This window comes from Symphodus melops, assembly GCF_947650265.1.
Source record: "Symphodus melops genome assembly, chromosome: 17".
Classification (NCBI taxonomy): domain Eukaryota; kingdom Metazoa; phylum Chordata; class Actinopteri; order Labriformes; family Labridae; genus Symphodus; species Symphodus melops.
This window is the reverse complement of record NC_136707.1, coordinates 7,426,371-7,446,822: the sequence shown is the minus strand read 5'-3', so window position 1 is coordinate 7,446,822 and position 20,452 is coordinate 7,426,371. Positions and strand designations below refer to the sequence as shown.

The 20,452-nt window shown below is 40.4% G+C and overlaps 1 protein-coding gene and 1 long non-coding RNA gene across 4 annotated transcripts in view; both read left to right on the top strand.

Moving 5' to 3' along the window:
• Positions 1-1,538, top strand: part of LOC306838189 — a 68,611-nt gene extending 67,073 nt beyond the window's left edge. The window contains exons 4-5 of the long non-coding RNA XR_013781045.1: positions 270-417; positions 1,045-1,538. This is a non-coding gene — a long non-coding RNA (uncharacterized lncRNA). The remainder of the gene's footprint in view (positions 1-269; positions 418-1,044) is intronic.
• Positions 1,539-5,553: 4,015 nt separating this feature from the next.
• znf281a (zinc finger protein 281a) lies at positions 5,554-15,994 on the top strand. 3 transcript variants are annotated; one of them, XM_079365484.1, is made up of 7 exons: positions 5,554-5,722; positions 7,374-7,827; positions 9,997-10,098; positions 10,353-10,476; positions 11,697-11,780; positions 11,874-11,992; positions 12,080-15,994. In XM_079365484.1, exons 2-7 carry the CDS (start codon positions 7,423-7,425, stop codon positions 13,661-13,663), a joined length of 2,418 nt encoding a protein of 805 aa, XP_079221610.1. In that variant the 5' UTR covers positions 5,554-5,722; positions 7,374-7,422; the 3' UTR covers positions 13,664-15,994. The 3 variants fall into 3 exon arrangements, with proteins under 3 accessions (XP_079221610.1, XP_079221608.1, XP_079221609.1); XM_079365482.1 differs by having other exon boundaries at positions 10,350-10,476; XM_079365483.1 differs by lacking the exon at positions 5,554-5,722 and adding an exon at positions 5,743-6,021 and having other exon boundaries at positions 10,350-10,476.
• The last annotated feature ends 4,458 nt before the right edge of the window (positions 15,995-20,452 follow it).

Here is a 20,452-nt window from a genome sequence, read left to right as displayed (position 1 = left end):
TGACATGGACAGGATGGAGGATAACAACTTGAATGTAATATAAGATAAGGCTATAGTCCTAAATTGTCTTGCAACATGTTTCACATTTCTAAATCGTATTTAATCCAACTCATAACACATAAAAAATATTCTCGATTTTAACATTTGTCCTTTAATCCTCTAATTTTCAGGGCTTCTTCCCTTCAGTCACATTTAAACATTCTGTTCTATAAAAAGGCTTTCCCCAATTTAACTCAGACATTCAATTTAGCATCTCCTCTTTCCTGCAGAGCCTGTATATTGATTCAGATGTTGGATGGCGACTCCACCGGATGATTTCCTGGACTACTGTGCCCCCTGAGGACAGTCCTTAACAGGGAATCTTTGCCCTTGAATCTTCGATGCCCTTGCTTTTAATCAGGCAGAACACGTATGCATGTAAGTACTACTACTATTTCTATTACGTCTGAATGCATTATTACAGTTTTTAAGGTAGTAAACAGATGGTTGAATGGCCCTCATCTTGGTTTAGCACAAATGTAGTATGTATTGGTAAGAGGATTTTTATATAAAAGAAGTTGACCCTTAAAAACAACAAAAACAAAAATCTGCTCATTACATCACGTATTGATAATTAATATAATATAGTATTCTGATGTATTTAGTTCCTCATTAATAATGTAACTCTTTTTAGATCCTATTGGAAGTCAGTGGTGTTTTTGACACGCAATCTTTGTTGTTACTATTTTGGGGAGGCAACAGATGAAATGTGATAAAGCAAAAAGTTAACTGTTGTATAATCAGGTTTCCAGTGTATTATTCAAGAGCTTTTTATTTTTGTTGATGTAACAGTGTGAACAATATATGGTGGTACAAACAACATAACACATGTTGCATCCTTAAAAGACTTTGATGCTGTGTGAATAAAAAACAAACAAAAAAAAGGTTGAGAGAACTTGTGAATTTTAATGACGTCAGGATGGTTTTTTGAAACATGAACTTATAAGCAGTCGTAAAGTAGTTTTAAAGCTCACATTGAGTTGAATAAAAAAACTCCTTTTGCAGGATCTTCAGGTCATAAAAGGAAGGGAAGAGTTGTCCCTAGAGAGACAGTATCTTTACACGCAGAGGATGAGAGAATGTGGAGCAATTGCCAGAAGACCTCAAGGCATATCTCTGAGATGCAGTAAGATACTGTTAAGTGTATCATCATGTGAGCTGTTATTTCACTATCCAAGCTTCAGGTGGTAAAACAGTCACCATAAAGTAACCTGTGTCTTACAGATAAATAAATGGTCGGCCTTTAACATCAATATCTTATTAATCATACTTATTAAAGAGGTTTATTCATGAGAAATGATAAAACACTGTGTAGGAGTTGTTGATGTAAATTGAACTAAAGCTTCATGATGCAACTTCCACTGTTGTTTTCTGCTTGGTGGTCATTTTGGGCCCTGGGACAATCTGAGATCTATCTCGTTGGAATACATTTGAACAAAACTATGGTTAACTAAGTAGGTCACAAAAACGCTGAATAACTCATAAATGGCTTTGGTACACATGGTATTGCAAGACGAGATATTTCTGCATGATATCAATACATTCACAGGTTTTAATTAGAGATGAAAGTGTCCATGAATCCTTCTTGATCTGTGACATGAATCGGCACCAGCAGTCCGATAACCTATGTACATCAATATCGGACCTGATAGCGATATCAAATCTTTCCATCAACATAGAGCCAAAACATTTCCTTATCATTTTATCAAACAAATAAAACTGTCAAGGTTTAGTTGATGTTAGGAATTAAATCTGAGATGTGGTTGCAGAGTGCTTACTTTGAAAGAACTAAATTTAAGTAAGATATACTTCTCCTTTTTTTGTTGCTGTTGGGGATTAAAGAAATATTGTAACTAATAATTCACATGAACAATAATACAGGAAATGTGCCTTCAAATAGGGTCCTATTAATCCTGAGAAAAGTCTTCCATCACTTTATGGAATCCAACCTCCTTACTAAAACATTTCTAAGGCCACTGATTTTTTTTCTGTGGAAAATGTTGGTCTTCTTATAATATTCAGCCTTTTCCTCAGTCATTATGCTTTGCATTTTTGGGTTCACTTGACCGGTGTGCCAGCTAAATAATGATATTGCTGCTAAATGTTTTTTGACAGACAAGAAGAAGAGAAGCAAATTCAGCTTTCAAATTGCTGCTGCTTGCCGTTATTGCTCCCTCGTATTAAAAGCCAAGCATATTGTGGATAAAGCTTCTTGTCTCTTAACCCTTAAAGGTTACATTTGAGGGCAGCAATAGCTTGAGCAAACAGCTGGTTGTCTTGTTTAGGATAAAGACTGGAAACGGAGGAAAACAGCGAGCCTTGCTACTGCTCTTATCATGCTCCTTTGTTAAATCTGCACAAAGGTGATTTGGTAAACTATTTCTTTGGCAGGTTCAGCTACTGTTTATCATACAGTAGATGCACCCCTATTGTTGTTGCATGGCTACAATTTTGGACTGTATCAAAAAATATATGCTAAGCTACGATAGCGACATAGAAACCATTAAGAAACGTTACAAACAAAGGTCTTGTTTAAAACATGAAGACAAGCAGAAAGACATTTGTCAGTTAAAGTTACATTCTCTCAAATTTTTGTTCATTGTGTCTCACATCATTTTCGTACAGTTGAACAATGAGCGTATTGTTGTCATATCATGCTCATAGTGGTTAGTAGGTCACGGCATACAGTATGTGCAGACACACTTTTTGAGCTGTAATTGCGACCACAAAGGTGTTTATTTTTAGGGACTCTGTTTGTGTGCCAGTAACTCAGTCTGTTAGGACTCGACTTTGGAACAGGAGGGACTCTGGTTCAAGTCCCGGTTTGGACCAAAATATGGAAATTGGTAGCGTGAGAGGTGCCAGCCAGGTCATCTCCTGAGTCATCAATCTGACTTCTCTAAATTACATCCATTGTTCCTGTATCAAGGATTAGTGAATTATAAAACTGAATTAAATAAAATGATGTATTGTAATAGTAAGTCACAATCAATCAGTTGGTTGAGGTATACATTTGATTTCTGGTTTGTATTATAAAATATCTATCAATGCACAAAGAAGAAACCTCCAGATTTTATATTGCCACCAATGCAAAGCCTAACCCCAGAACAGGTTTTTATTAACTTCCAAGGGTCTCCTTTGTCAGTGGAGGGTTCTTGTATGCGACTATGATCCTCCTAACAATTGAGGATTAAAGTGTAGACGGCCAGGACTGCCATCTGTTGTGTGTAGGCACCAGGCTTTCCCACAGAGAGGAATCCAAATCAGCACAACACAGGAAATCGTTTAATCTTGGGTCTCAGCTGTTTAGAGTTTCCTTGGATTCCTTCACTAGATGAAGAAAGTAACTAAAAAATCACATACAGACAAGGTTGAGATTCAGGGGAGGAGGGGGAGAGAACAAAGACGTGCTGCACCAGCTGAATTATTGATGAGGAGTTAGGATTGATAACCCTCAGTGTCGTATGAGGCACAAACTGCCACAGATTCCAGACGTGGAAGCATTGGCCTGTTTTTTCATGTTTTCTTCTTTGTTAGCTGTGGGTTGTGTGCTAGTGCAGACGTTTTTGCACGTCCCCTTCAGGGCTGATTACTCTAAGAGGAGTCAGAGGCATATAACTTAAAGTGCAGGAGTCATTATGTCTCTGACCTTTACATCCCAAATGGACTAATAGAACGGGCTGGACGAAAGTTGAGACATACAGTGACATTTCCTAACCTCGGCCTAAATTCACAGATAACTTTCATACAGGCGACATTGAAATAATACTTGCTGGATGTCCTCTCTTTGTGATGGGATTTAATGTCAGGTCTGAGCTAAATAACTGAACAGAAATATGCTTTACTCTCTAACTGTTGTTATGAGGTGACTGATAATGATGATTATGTATTTAATATCTGCTCATCTTAGGCAGTACTTAGCAAATGATGCGGTGATGGTGCCCATGCAAAATAATGTCAGTAGGGAACTTGTTGTGGAAGAACACGGCAGTTCAGTTTGGTGAGTCTGTTATTAGTACGGCTCAAAAACCCCAACCCAGATGACATAATTCTGATTTTGCATTAAAAACTGTAAGGTAATCCACAAAGTTTTGTTAGGTTAAAATGACCGAATGAACCTTTTTAAAAACCACCATGATGCTGGTAAGACATCTAAAGTCCCCCCCCCCCAAAAAAAAAGAAAAAAAAAAGAAAAGGGAAGAGTAATCATGTTGCCCACATAGACCCTGAAACCTGAAAAAGTCCACAACATCTCCCATCCCATTTTTACTTAATTAATACAATGCTCTTATAAAGGTGCAATCTAAACATAACTTAATTAATGTCTGTCTATGTTCAAATTGTGAGTACATGAACTTTAATAACCTTAATCCCCGCTCTCACATTTTAATCGCTGGTTTTCTCCTCAGTTCATCAGGCAACCATCATCACACCATCATACATATTTAAGCAATCCCTGATGAGAGCGCTTTCAAAGATAGTACTGTCCACTGTGTGAGCTGTCATCTGGGATATATGAAAGGAGCAGGGACATCAAAAATGCACCCGTTGACCTTTTTCTGCATCACTCTACTGTCTGCATTTCCATTAATCTTGACTCTCTGAATTAATTGGTTCATTAGCCGAGAAAATTAGGAGATGGGGTGCGGGTTCTGACTCTGATGTGCCTTTAGATGTATACACAGTCATTCATCCATGAGATCTGAGAGCTGCACTGCTAAACACATCTGTCAGTACATCTGAATGGCTGCTCTGAGAATGTTGCTCTTGTGGTCGGAGCACTCGACCACAGCCATCTTTACTCAAGACATTTTTAGTCAACTACTGCCATTCAAGGTGGGATTTCCCTCTCTCTCTTTTTATTTATGACTGGGATGAAAGTACATGTAAAAGAGTCGAAACAACTGCAATGACAGAACAATTTGAGCTTTAAAAATAATAAGAACAAACTTAAACCAAAACCTGGCCTATTCCCTATTATTATATCATATTATGATATTATGTACAACATACAACACAACACCACTAATATGAAGTAAAGACAGACTATGTTAACATACAATTTTGCTAATTTACCGTCACATACTTAAAATATTGCCTGCCTAATAACATTTTGCAGGCAATATTTTAATAAATTTGAATGTGTGTCGCATTATTTAGATTGGGGTTTATTACTTTATTTGCATAGCCTACTAATTATTTATGTAGTTTTCATTCCAATACTCTTACAGAGTCTTTGTAGTTCCAACAAAGAACGTAAGGTATACTAATATTTGCGTTTCTTTTTTTTTCATTTTTGTCTTACATTACACACCAATTTAATAACCATGAAATTAAAACAACAGGCTATAAAGTGACATTTTCATAACGGCCTATGAATATATTTTTGTGAGCGGGGCTTTATTTTTTTAATTAGATAAAAATAAAAGGCATAATGTGAATTTATTATTATTTATAAGTAAAAACAAAGACACCCTTTTGAAAAAAAATTTTTTTTTTAAAAACCCCGCAAGTTTGGTTGAGGAGTCTCTTTGCTGGACTGCGGGACCCAGAATCCTCCGCGCCGAGGCAAGATGGAAGAACACAGCAGCTGCGGGAGAACAATGTTTTGGCTTTAGATGTTGAAACGGACGGCTGAGGGTGAACTTCACGGGCCAAAACAGCAGGTCATGGTCCTGCTCCGGTAAGGGGGAATTTATTTATTTATTTTAGTCAGTGCCGGTGTGAACAGTCGCTCAGCTTTTCGTCCAGACAGACAAACAAAGCGCAGCGCTCTAACGTTACTTTACCGCTAGTTAGCTAGCTAAGTTAGCTAGCTGTCTCAGCTAGCCGGACGAGCATCATTGTTCGCTGGAGTTGTGTGGGCCGTTTTGTTATGGGGGTCATGCTTGTGTTGTCGCTCCATCACTTACAGTAGCTTCACCGGCCAGGAAACGACTCAAACAACTCGAATATACACAGACAGGAATAAGAACACACGACGTAAGATGGTCATGTTTTTTTGTCTTTTATTTATCAGCTTTCGTCCTTGATCATTTGTCAAGCTCGAAGATTTGTGTGCGTCTTGTCTAGTGTTACGCTTCTAAGCAACGTTATCCACCTCTAAATCATCGCTCTTATATATGAACTATTTTAAGTGAAATATTAACTTTATGTATATGTTTGTAAAGAAACGTACGTTCCCCACACATTCTGTTTGGTTTTCGTTTGGAAATGTGCGCCGTCTGTTGTTCATCAGCGGCGTATCTTGTGCTGTTATTGCCTGGCCATATTAATTATTGCCTGATCCTGCATCACAAAGAAGAAGGGCCCCGCAAGAGTGGTTAGCCAAATGGTTAGCTTGGTGGCTAATTGCATGGCTAACAAGCTGGTTAGTTTTCGTGGATATCTTCGCACGCCACGGGGTCAACTCTGAGCATTGTTGGTCTTCTTGAACACATCCGAGCGAGCAGAAGTTTAGACTGGAGAGGCACCAAGTCTCGTTTGATTTATTTGAAAGTTTGCTTTGTGTGATCAGAGTACGTTATTGTTGCCAACGCATCGTCTGAGCTGAAGGCATTTTGGCTGCTTTCATTAGCTGGATGGGTCGCTCATTCCTTGGTCAAACATTGCAGTGTAGCATTGTCGTGTCTTTAATGTATTTAAATGAAAAATCTGATTTTACCCTTAAACATTTGATTTCCTTTGCATAGTGTATTTAGTCATTTCTGATTCCCCCATTCCAGTGTGAGAAATACATTACACGATCACTATATGTCTATGAAACATCTACAATAAATATTAGCACTGTTACAAAACATGCACATGATCTGTTTATGCAGAAGCCACATAATTACACCAACAGTCCTCTTTATGCACTCTGTGTGCACTCTCATTGGCAGATAAGCTCATGCAAATAGGATGACTGGGTCAGACAGGCCCATCAAACAGATTAACACACAACTTCAATCCTCTCATTCCTCGTCTCATGTTGTGTCTGGTGTCGCAGCCACGGTGACCTTTTTCGCCCTGTGAAATACTAAACGTGCTTATTGTAATCAAGCAGAGGGTATTTTGTACATTGTTTTAGGGTTTTGCTCGTTTCCACCCGTCATTGTTAAAGACTTCAGACCCTTTGTTGACCCACAAATCGTCGGTTTTAATCCGACTAAGCACCCAGTTGTGAGATCAGAGGCCGTGACACTGATTCTAAAGACTGAGATGGCTACATAATTGTTTACTATTTGCTTGTGTTGATGTCTCCATTACTTATCAGTGTGAACTGATCAGTGTAATTGCATGCTACGTTGATTTACAAACGTTTCAAATGACACTGATTCCATCTCTGCTCACAGAATGTCACTGATTGCCACCCTGTAGTCTTCAAGCCTGCTGGCATCCACCATGAGCATCATTCAGGACAAACTCGGCAATGAATTCCTGCACTCCAACGGGAGCATGGACTCCAACTTCGGCCCGGGCATGATTATGTTCAGCCATCTCCCCCCGGTGACCAGCTTCACCCGGCTGGCTGCCAACTCCGTCATGCAGGACCTTCCACCTCATGAAATGATCCTGAAGAAGGAGCGCGACTCCCCCGACTGCAGCACGGGCACCCAAGGTGGCCGCATGGGGTGTGTCGGGGTGGGAGACTATGTTCACACCCTGGGCATCAAGCAAGAGAAGCTGTCAGAGCATGATTACCGCCTGCCTGTTTACCCCGGAGGCCTCGGGAAGAGCACGGAACTGCTGGAGGTGACAGTCAGTAACAACCAGAGCCTTCTGGTGCATGACCTCAACATGGGCAACGTAAGTTCAACTGATGGGAAATTACATCCTGAAAACACTGAATGCACTGTTTTCATAACAAGTTGTTTGGAAAGTTTTGAGTTGAAGCGACTTTTTGTTCCTTTATTTTCAGAGATCAATGGCCACCATCAGTGTACGGTTAATGTGTTGTGTCATTGCTGTTCAGAGACACTAGATGTGCTGGTTGCAGTTTAACCAATGTGAGGATTTATTGTTGCAGCAAAACAAACCATGGACCACCATTTTATTGGCCAATCCAGTATTTGGTAATTGTAGAGAATAATCAGTTGCTTGGTAATAAAATGGAATCCGTATAAAGTATTTATAGATACTAAGATACTGTTGTTGATTTGGCTGAAGTTGTCTTTTTCAGGGGTGTCTGCCTCTGTTGTTTAAACACATCAACATATTTTATTAACAGTCATATATCAGATCATGCTCCAGCATCTAATTCTGGGCTAATGTGATTAATTTAAATGTTTTTTGGATGATTTTTCTGACCTGTCAGGCTTGATTTACAACACGAAGGTTAGCAGTGATAAATTCTGAACAAGTCAAAGAAGTCTCGACTTTTAAAGTTTGTATTTTAAACCCTCGAGCAGATCCTACAGCAGACACGTAGATGGCTAAATCAATATATTTTAACTGCGATAAAATATGAGCAGATATCCTCTGTAAAGTTCTTCTGAGAGTCAGCATTCTGCTGCCTCATGTACTCTCTCGCTCTCTCTCCGGCCCGCAGCACGTCCTGATTTAGCTCATTTATATGAGGCACAGATAACTGCTCAGTCGACATATCTATAAATGCAACGCTGCACTGCTAAGAGTGGAAGAAGTTGTTTCTATCCGAGTTTATGGATTTCTAACATCACGTTAGGAGGAGTTTAAGGTGTTTTAAAGTCATTCCCTCGTCCTGTGTTTTGTAATCAGCTACACTTTATGCATTTGGTAACACAAATAATAAAATCAGAAAAATATTTTCAAAGTAGGTTTTAATGAATTAAAATTATTTCATCTTGTATGAGCTTTTTTTTGTTGTTGTTGGTAAAAGCAGCAGCCCTCCTGTGTTGTTCAGCTTATTATTCAAAAGAGAGAGGAGAGGGAGGAGCCTCGGAGAGGAAGGGTGCAAGGGAGGAGCGTGCGTATTTATGGTGACATAAATCCACTGACGGCTTGGGATGCAAAATATAAAAAAAGCCCCCCTCCTCATTCCCCCCTCCGCCTTCCCTCCCCCTCCATCCTTCCCTCTGTTATTCTCTTTGGGCCGAACAGTGATGTCATCCTGCCTCAGTGTGAATGAAAACGTCACAAGGACACAGCTGTCTTTTTTTTTTTCATTTCAGACATCTTTTGTGCTCATTCAAATAGAAATACACACAACCACACTCTTCTAACAATAGCCAGGCACCCAAGGTCATCAGGGCTGCAGAATGAATTATTGTCTGCACTGTGCCACATTGTTTTGCATTGTCTACTCAAAGCCAATTTTATTTTATTATATCATGTAAGCCTTCAAAAACATTCTATTTAAAAAAAAAAAAAAAATTCTTCATTTTTCTCTCTTTTTCTGATGATGCATCTTTTTAAGCGACTGTACTGTTATTTTTTATAATCCAATCAAGTCAAAGCTTGTGCATTCTACTACTTATTTCATATTAACTTTCTCCTTTGAAACCATCAACATTTGGCAGGTTTTTTTTGGGGGGGGGGGGCGGGCGGGGGGGACAGCAGGTTCAAACCCGTTTCTCAGACTCCATCTGGTGCTAAGGTTTAGCATGAAGAGCAGTAGAAACTAGGCTACGCTATCTTCTTTCCTCAAGTCTTAGCCTGGAGAGGTTGTTCAACATGAAGTTTAGAGAATACTTCCCCATTGTCAGTGATGCGCTCGATGTGCGTATGGAGGGGTTCCGTTTGTGTTTTTCTTTGGGAGAAAGAAACAATGAAATGCTCTCCCAGAGAGTGACAGGCTGCATATGCAAAGTAGGCCATCGTTAGCTCTCCTACTCGATCCCCGTGTGTTTACTTTGGTGTGCTTGAGCAGCATACATGGACGCGCTCCTGTGTAGTTTTTAGACGTAGGACCTCTTACCTTCAGTCAAGTGATTTCCTTGTCCTTTGCTCGTGGCTCGCTCTCACGGCCCGCTCCGTCTCCTTTTGTCATCCTAACAGCTGCCGAGTCAGTTAGGAAAGGAACCCACTGGGAGAAAAGGTCGAAGGTCAAATGGTGACGGGCAGGAGGGTAAACCAAGAAAGAAAAGAAGCGAGGCAAAGGTTTGTCATATATTTATGTATTTTTGAATATTATGAAGTTATATATATATATATATATATATATATATATATATATATAAACACAAGAAGCACTTAATGAATACAAGCTTTTAAAATAAACCAATGTGAATTTAGCTACAGTGGTAAGTAATGGTCTTGTAATCAGGCATTAATTTTAACATCTGTATAAAGACATGTATGTTTTTGTTTTTTTATGTTCATAAAAATCCAACTCCGCTATTGTTTGACAGCAGTCGATGCTGCTGGATGCAGACGGAGGCAGCCTGTCCCCGGGAACCAAGCCTCACATCTGTGAGCATTGCGCCGCATCTTTCAGGAGCTCATATCACCTTCGCAGACACGTCCTCATCCACACAGGTACAGCGGCGTGCACTTCATATTTCCCCCTCAAGGTTTTCTGATCTAACACAATCAGCACTAAAAAAGAAAATGACGATGACTATCAATAATCCACCCGCGTACATAAAAAGTATGGTCAAAAAGTCAGTTTGATATCTTCAGATAATTTGATACTTTGAAGCTCTGTGTGGAGAATGAAATAATTCACATCACAGGGGATGAAAGAAAGGAATTGAAAAATTGGTTAAGCATGAGAGAAGTGCAGGTCGATACAGGAGGTGACCATGGAACTGTGTTTTTCTTAAAACTGGACGTTCTGCATTTGTAAGGACGGAACTGTTGCTGTATCAGAATAACGAAAAAGAAACCCAGAGTTGACTCCTTCACAGACTCACCTCGTAGGACAATAAAGACTCTTGTCTTTGATAGGGTCGGTGTCATTTAACATGCTGCTTGTGCAGGAGCATGAAACTGATGTGTTGCACAAACAGTTTCTGCTTTAGCTCATTTTCATCTTTTTTTGTCGCAAATACAGAGATTGTTTTTTTGAAATTCAGTTCATTCAAATAGAAGAGTTTTCCTTCTTCAACTCGTCCTTTTATTTTAGTTTTTTTGAATCTCTTCCCTCACAGTGGGTAAGTGCTAGGCTATTAAATTAAAGTGAACGCTAAGCCTTGATGTAAATAAAGTCAGGGATGTGATTCTTCCCAATTTTATCTGGAATTGTGGATTTTCCATCATTGAGAGATAAGCCACCTAAATCATGAACACACTAGACGGGTAATTAGCTGTTCAGTGAAAGAAGGAGAATTGAAGGAGTTCTACACATGTGATGATACTTTCCAATCACAAGAGTCCGAGCTGATGTTTGTGTTGAGCTTGAATTCAACCAGTTTTAAATGGACAGCATTGAGCCACGTTAGCCGCTGCGTGCAAAAGGAGTGTTATAAAAACAAGGTTCCGGTTTCATTCAGCGTCTTGATGATGTCACAGACGCCCACAGCCGATCACGTCCCTGATGAATCATTCAAAGGTTTTCTTTTACTCTGTCTTAATGTCCTAATGACAATAATGAGGATGACAGGGTGTGCAAAGTCAGTCACAATGGTTCAATTCATGTATTTTTCAAAGTGGTGAATCAAGCCATCAAACTTCTCATGAGGGGAAGCTTCCCCCCCACAAAAGTCAAGTTATCTCATAAGGATAAAAACCAATCCACGTCTACGGTTTGATTTCAGGTGAGAGGCCGTTCAGATGCAGTCAGTGCAACATGAGTTTCATTCAGAAGTATCTTCTCCAGCGACACGAGAAAATCCACAGCGGTGAGTGATGCGTCGCGACCGGTTAACGTTCAGCCAACCGCCCGCTTTGAAGTGACAACTTCACCTAAACGCTGCTTTGTTTGTGCACATCAGGAGAGAAGCCTTTCAGCTGCGACCAGTGCAACATGCGCTTCATTCAGAAGTATCACATGGAGAGGCACAAGAGGACGCACAGCGGAGAGAAGCCGTACAGATGTGAGACCTGCCAACAGGTCAGTGAGCTGCAGTGATGCTATCTGGGTAGAAGTCTTTTATTATTTGCTTTACGTACAACGTTTCGTGTCTTTGTTCCCCTCCAGTATTTCTCAAGGACAGACCGACTGCTGAAGCACAAGAGAACCTGTGGAGAAGCAATAAAGCAGGGGCTGGATCCCACGATGATGGACATGGGTTGTGTGGACATGGGACAGGGCAGCTATGGAATCACTCAGGGAAACGCCGCGAATACTGGGAGGAAGCGGGGAAAGTCCAAAAACTCTGGAGAGGGAGTGGAGCGCAAGAAGAAGAAGCAGCAGCAGCAGCAGCTGGACGGAGGAGGGCTGAGGGTACAGCACGTTCAAGGGGTTTTGTCGGGAGGCTACAGCATCCACGAATTCTCTCTGGAGAACCAAACGGTGTCTTCCTCTACCGAGCCAGGAGCCGTCATGCAGCAGGGCCACCACAGCAGATCCCCAAAGATGGCGTTCAAGAAGGCAAATCGTAAAGGTTTGGACAAAGCCGGGTTGGGACAGGCCAAAGCAGGCTCGCTGGAGCAGACTGTGGGCATGGACGGTCTCGGTCTAATGCAGAGTAACGGGTCGAAAGCGGGACAAACCAGCAGCAACCATGACGACGCCATGCAGTTCCTCAAGAAAAGACGCTACCTTCACGCAGCCAACAATGCAAACTCATCCGGGCAAGTGGGAGTCGGAGGAACCAGCAGCGAGTACGAAGTCGGTATGGGACACTTGTCTTCCCAACAGTCGGTCATTCAGGGAGGGATGGATAGTGACCCCCCTCTTAGTCTGGATAAATCAGGGATCCCAGACGAGGTGCTCCAGAGCCTCCTCGAACACTACACCCAAAAAGCCGACGGCTCCCACCACGACGTTCACTTTGACATCGGCGACCATCACGTGGAGCTACACCCCGTCCCAACCGAAGGCCCTGACATCGGCCACAACGCCGACCACTCCAGCCCTTCCGGAGACAAGAACGTCATGATGAACGAATACTCTCGCTTCTTGCTGCAAGCTTTGGAGCGCACCAGCCACAGTGCCAGCTTCCCTCTGGGCCCCGGGACCCCAGCCTCAGGACCCTTCTCCAGTTCCCACTCGGGCAATCCCATCTACGCCGACAAAAACATCTACACTACGTCCCCGCTGGAGTGCGGGTTCGGCCAGTCAGCCGGCTCGCCTTCGCTGCCCTCCCCCGTGCCAAAGTCTCACTTTGCGATGCTCACGAGCTCCTCGCCGCAGCACGGCTTCCACCTGAGCAGCCTGGAGGCCTCCACGCACCAGCAGCTCACCCCGTCTCAGGAGCTCAGCGAGCAGATGGATAAGCACCACTCCTCGACGCCCCCTTCCTCCTTTCAGATCAGTCCGTCAGACCTGAGCAGCCAGAAAGACCACCCGCCCCTCAAGAACGGCACAGTGGTCTACCATTTGGCCCCCTCGCAGGATCTCGCCTCTCTGGACTCCTCCAAGCCTTCCTACCAGATAGAAAACTTTGCCCAGGCCTTTGGCCGAGGCGGCTTGTCTTACGGCACTGACTCTGGCGGGGAGGTGGATCACAGGATACGGACGCCTGTGTCTGAATTCTCAGGGTATACTAGTTTGTTATCTGATGTCAGTGAGCCAGTAAGTACCAGCTCCAAAACTGCAACAAGCCAAAGCTACAGATGAGAGCCTGAGGGGGGAACACTCTGTTCTCATAGCTGATGTTCTTGTTTTGATTTTTTTTTTTTTTGCGCTCCTATTTTATTACTATTATAATTATTGTTATTATTATTTTTTAAGTGACGTCTTTCTGTTACGTTTTCTGAAGCTGTTATTGTGCCCACTCCTCTCCACACATCGAGCCTGCGAAGGCAATTTTTTTTTTTTTTTTTTTTTAAAGAAGTACCTGTTATTTTTTTAAATTAATATGTATGTACTATTTTATTCCTGTCATTTTTAAGGACACTAGGTCATTAATCATGAACTGAAAGTACTTTTTACTTAAGCGTAGAGTAGCACCGGACACATTTCTTTTCCAAGGAGCTGAAATGTTTGAGCAATCATCTTTTACACACGTGAAAATAATAATAATTTAAACCGTGATGGCAGGGAATAGCCCAGAATCGAAATAGCAAAAAAAAGAAAGAAAGAAAAAAAAAAAAAGCTTGTCTGTTACAAAGGTTGAAAGTATTACTCAGGAAAAAGTGGAAAGCCTACGAGGTGCCGTGAGCTCTCTTTTCAGAAGTTTTGCGACTTCAAAGAGCAATTTTCTTATGTTTTGTTACTTGTTGAATGAGTGTGACATAAACAGACTGCTGCCAGCTCACCTGAGCACTGAAAACACTTTCTACTCGGCTGTATAGAGATTATGGTACTTGCGCGTCAATGTGAAACTCATGTTTTCTTCAATAAGGGCCATATATATATCTATATATATATTTATAACAATATGTATTAATGTAAAGAAACAGATAAAATCAGTTGAAGGAGAGGAAGAACGAGGGCTGGTTCAGGGGCTACATGTTGTCCTTGGTTTATTTTTGGAGAGCAAAAGAGATGTTAGGGCTTTTCTTCGGCCAATAGAGGTAGCTGTTGGACAGCGGTAGAATGGCCTTCCCCTTCTCCAGCCCTCCTCCTCTTCCTCAGTTCCTCTTATTTCTTTAAAAGAATCCAATTAGCACTTTGAGCCGTTTTCTTACATAGAGTAAAGTACCCTGTCAGATCAACAGAGCTCAATACATCAGCGGTGGACTGAGTCATTTGGGCATATGCAGACGGGCTTTGTGGGCAGAAATATTCTGGGTGTATGTTCGGGGATACCCTTTGTTTGGGTTTTATACGGGAAAGGGAGGGGAGGGGGGTTTGATATGTGAAAGTGGGATTTGAACATTTTCTCTCTCATCTTTAGGAAGGGTTAACGGGGTGGTTGGGAGGGGGGCTTTTTAAGTTTTCTTCAATCGGGATATTGTAAATGTAATTCAAACCCTTAGTTTTAGTTCGACTTGTAACCCAATTTAGCAGCTTTGCTTTCTACTTGAATTTGATGACAAATGTGTTAGTGATTAAGTATTTCTTCAGCTGTAACTTACGCAGCCATTATGCAGTGGGAGCGGAAAAAAAAAAAGATGGCTGACCAAAAAAATGTACATGCATTTTTTTTTCTCATGTGCTGGCAGTACCGAGCATAACATTTGTCCCGTCAGAAATTGGCCGTACGGGTGCAAAATACTAAATGTCATTAAATGTTAAATGTAATTTCTTGCTGATTTTTTTTAATGTACATGTGTTTTTTTTTTTTTTTGTAAAGACAACAATAATTGCGCTGTCTTCCACAGCTACAGCTGGCCTTGAGTGCTGGATTTGATATCACTCTGCTGAATGAGACTTTAAACCCCTTTACACCCCGATGGCCTGTTGTTTTAAGCAATCATTTTAAAATGGCACAGTGAATTTGAATGCTGTAATATCTTAAATAATGTGTTGCCATGTTGGACAGTTTGAGTGTCAACAAGAATTTGCCTCATATATACCTCATATCACAGTAAAGCAGGGAGGACGGAGCGGAGGTTGGATGTGTGTAGCAGAGATGCTGTTGTGTCTGAAAACCATGTCATGTTTCTGTTGGTCTATTTTTCAACATTCGTGCTCATGACATTTAAATGACCCAGTAAGACATTTGTTGCTTAAGGGTTTCTGTTATTGCGTCATGCCGACCAGTATTCACTTTCTACATTTTGACTCTCATCCACGTCTGATTTGCCGGACGGTTTCATGAAGCTTGTTGTTTACGAAAAAAAATATCCAAAACACTACAGCTATCTTTAATGAATTCTGACCCATGTCTAAAATTTATTTTAGTATATTCCTTTCCCTGTCTTTATCACCGCCAAAATGTTTTTGTAGTGATGATATCTTCCATTTTTAAGTTCTTTCAGGTTCTTGTGAAACGAGACACAAGGTTGTGCTTGTCCAATGAATTTAAAACTGATTAGGGAGAAAATAAAGAAAATACTGTTATCAAGTTTTATTCTTGTCATCATTAAGTGCTGAGTGGTGTCACACATGACGGTGTATTAGTGAAGCTCTCTATGATCAGGTTGTTTAGAAGTTCTGATCCCTTCGCTTTGCGGGTGCTACTTTTTCAACCAGCATGTTGGTGTTTGTAGCGCGAGAGGTGCACTAAAAGTTGTTGGAGCTGTGTTGCTTTCCACCACACGGTGGTGGTGATGCTCTTTGAGGAGCCTCTTTACTTTAGGCCTCTGTTCCACACATGGAGTGCTGATATAGTAAACTCCTTACTACAGTATGTGACTGTTGACCTCTCTCCCACACTTTATTGATAATAATCAAAATCATCTATAATCAGACTTACACTTGATCACTACTTACATTTCTAACAATGTGAAGTTGGCATTAGGAATATTTGTGCTACTCAATTAAAACATGCAAAGCTCCTTTAGGGATCAAAAGAAATAGACCAAGTCTTACTTATGTAAGATTGAAGTTTAATAGATTGCATGGTTTACGATGTCTCCAAATTAACCACATCAGCCCCCAGTACACCACTGCCATTAGTCTTGTCATGATTTCTTTAAAGATGGACTTCTGGTTATGTAAGCAAACCGCTGGAAGGAATGAATCAATGTATTTATCATCTACTTGTGGTGTGTCAGTATTTTTTATTCCAACACCCAAGTATTTTATTTCCCCAATGTTCTACTACTCCCAAACAAACTGCAAGAAACACTCGCTAAAGTCCTGTGTGCATTGCCATCACGTACACCAGAGCACCAACTGTTAGCGTACAATGTCCCTTTAATTTGTATACAAAAAGTTCACTGTCAAAAGGTTTTATAAGAGAACTTAATTTTTACGATTTCTCTTATTTCACCATGATATTCCTTCTGATACGAGGAGCTTTACCATTACAGCCACCTGAACGTAACCCCAGCATCGCCATAGCACTGCAACATAACATTCACAGAAAATACTATAACAATATATAATGAAATAAAACATAATAAAACATAACAGTTATGTACTAGTGTTCCATTTAAGTAATACAAAAACAGACCTCTATAGACAAAGGTCCACATAAAATTTATGAACCACATCCCTATTCTAACCAGGGAAGCCCTCATGGCTACAGTCAACCTTCTCTGTCCAGCTAAATGACCTTCAACTTTGTTCGTATGCTTGTTCGTGTCTCCATTCATCACCTGTGTGGGGAAATAAATCACTTCCTTAAATGAAAAAGCAAAGTTTTCTTTCCCGTCACATCTACATATGTTTTGTAAACGTGAACATGTAACTCTTCTCTGCACTTTAGTACACACCTTAAACCTGTGATTCAACGACAATCCCTTCCTTATTCTGTTAATTAGTGATTTCATTTCCCATGTAATAGGATTTTAACATTGCCACCATTCTTTTCCAATATGGGCTTGCCTTGTATCATTATGAGTCAAAACTGATAGGAGCTTTACTCAGTGTTTACTTGACAATGACAAATCGGGCTATAAAAACTGGAGCTGGAGTATTTTTGGGCTGTTCAGAAGGAAGCTCTGATTGAGACTGTAAAACAGTACACGCCATATTATTTCCTGAGCTGAATGTCTAAGAAATGCCTTGGCGTGATACACTATAACAGACACTCACTTAACCCTAGTAAACAGTGAGTTTGTTTCTCTGACTCCTGGTGCCTTCCAGAGCTCACAGGTCTGTTGACAGAGTTGATGAGAGAGTGTGATGCATGATGGTGTGCATCAAGTTCTTATCTTCAAAGCTGGGTAGAGGCAGCATATTTGACCGTGTACACACAGAGGCAGTGAATAAGAAAAACCAGCAATAAAAAAGAGGAGGGAGTTATGATGCTTTTTTATGAGTCATTCGTGACATTAATCAAAAAAGAATGCAAATAAGTGTGTGGGGGTTTTTTTTTCCACCTTTCTCAACCTTTCCACCTTTCCTCTTTGCCTCTAAGGATAGGCAGAATTGTTCTGTGAGCCAGATAGTTGACCACCCAGACTGAAATAAGTCAACAATGACTCAACACAGATGATCTCACTTCTTCTCACCATTTGGTGCTACCTTGAGGTTCACATTTGTGGTTCTTTATGAAATGTCTCAAAAGAATTGGATCGAGTGCCAGAAGATTTGGTATGCATATGTTCAGTAGGCAGTGTCCCCCTTTCCACTTTTCAACTTAATGTAACATAGCCCCCCCCAAAAAAAGTCATCATACTTCGGTTTTACGGCTAATCCACCTCAGCCTTATTGGCACATTAATTTTAACAGTAGTGAGCATTCTAACACAAACTAAGATTGTGAACATGGTAAAGATAAAACCCATCATTGGTATTGAAAGCTATTGGCTTTTTGACTCTAAAATTTAGCCAGAAATACTACTACACATTGGTAGCCTTGCTACCCAACCACCCAAAATCCATCGACACCAGAAAATGAAACTCAATCTATAAAATGACCTTGTACAACCTTGTACAATATTAAGAATGGCACAATTCCAGTTCTGATGTGAAAGCAGCTTGTGTCAACACTGAAAGAGCCTCTGGAAATAATCCTGGTGGTTGCCAGGCTGAGAATCAACAACAGGTATTGAAATATGTTGCAATGTCACCGAGTATTTACATGAGATAAGAGTGAGGTCAGAAAGGTGTATGCGCTTATTTATATGCATGTTGGACATTTGTTTTGTCTTCTATGAAGGAGTGTCCCAGAGCAGAACCATAAAAGCTGTGCTATGGCAACATGGTTAACAGTTGGAATATTTGCCTTCATAAACATGTTTGAAGTTTGCGGGAAGAATTTAACTATTACTGTTAATATGTCAAGAAAATGTCCCCTCCTTAGTTAAATGATAAACCATTGTGTTATACAGACAGACAGAAATGAAATACTTCCTTGACTATTGATCAATTTCTGTAATAGATTAAATGCGACTCAATAAAGGTGCATATGTATGTTCCTTTTTTTTAAATGGATGTGTAGACGTACAATATATATTTAAAATAATGGGACTTATCCTATTTTTTAGGTTAACAAAGTAATCAGTCAAGAAAATCAATATTTTAATCAAAACAGCTTGTAATAATGAATTTGTTTTTATTTTCTTCCTATAGTTCACAGATGTACTCTGGGTCTTCAACCAGGTTTTTTCAGTAATTCAATATGCCAGAGTTTTAGGCTTGATTTCATCATTCAATAAACATCCTATTTCCGTATTTACATCGGTTTGCTTTTGTTCAACATGTGAAATGTGTCGTGGATTTTTCTGTTTGAATGAAGATCTGAAAGCAAAGTCTTTTGTCTCTGGGTGTTTTATTGCATAGAGTAACTTTCTGCAGAAAGGGGCATCATACAAAGTCACATCAAGTGAGTGCCTCGCAGAATCCCGGACAATCCCGTTTGCGCTGAAGCTTTATACTCTTAAACTAGAGTTGTACATTTTCATAAAATGTTTCATTGCATCTCTGTGATTGGTCTTCTATAATATTCTGAGATACCATCCCTGTCTAGTCTTTCCTGCAGCAATGACTTCACGAGTTGTTATCTGAATCGAAACTGGAGTTGTTTGAAGAAAAAGGAGTCAAGGTTGTTGATAAGAAAACAGGGAGTTGAAGTACTGTATGTTGAGAACAAAGTTCACTCATCTGATCTCATCTGTATCTCAATATAAAGCACCGGTGAAACGGTTACATTTTGTGCAGACAGTATCAAATTGTATTTTTCCACTACAAATGTCAATTTCAGTTCAGTTTGTCTCGCATTTTGTGGCGTTTCGGGAAAGATCCCCAAATTTCAGACCTGTTCCGTCTTACTTTTTGGTACCCTTCTGTTGGGGTGCCAAGTATATCGATCCGAACTTAAAAGGTGGATCTAAACACTGCAGTCCATTGATTGGTAAAGAATCACCACTTCCACGGTGACAGCGGATGGATAGTAATTTACAAACTGCTAAATGGTTAATTCAAAGGTAAAGCCCAGAGCTGTTATCCAATGAGGTTCTACTACACATCTACAATTCATTTAGCAGATTCTTTTATTCAAAATGATGTACATCAGAGAGTGAGTACAACACAACCAAGGATCTAGAAAAGAGGAAAAGCATGTCAAAAAGTGAAAAAAGTTTTAAATCTGATTGGACTCATAGGTTATGACAGGCACTTCACAGAGGCAAAACATATACTGAGTTCTAATCAGTATAGAAACCTCCTAAAACCTTTAACCTTTAAAAACGTCCTATATCAAACAAAACCATCATGATTGCCATCATCATCATCATCATCATCATCAACAGAACTTGATGCATTTAAAGAGACACACACCAAAACAGAGCGTTCTGAGAGAGAACAAACTTCCTCTGGTGCTTGATTCATGTTTTTTTTTTTTTTTTTTCCCAAAGCACAGCACAGATGTTTAATTTAGACCACAGGGATCTGTTGGAAAAGGGGATAA

What these genes read in the sequence shown, in the direction of transcription:
- znf281a (XM_079365482.1), top strand. Translation starts at nt 7,423, where the DNA reads ATGAGCATCATTCAGGACAAACTCGGCAATGAATTCCTGCACTCCAAC. An exon ending in AGAAAAGAAGCGAGGCAAAG is followed by an intron (nt 10,099 to 10,349) that starts GTTTGTCATATA and finishes ATTGTTTGACAG; the next exon opens with CAGTCGATGCTGCTGGATGC. An exon ending in ACACGTCCTCATCCACACAG is followed by an intron (nt 10,477 to 11,696) that starts GTACAGCGGCGT and finishes GTTTGATTTCAG; the next exon opens with GTGAGAGGCCGTTCAGATGC.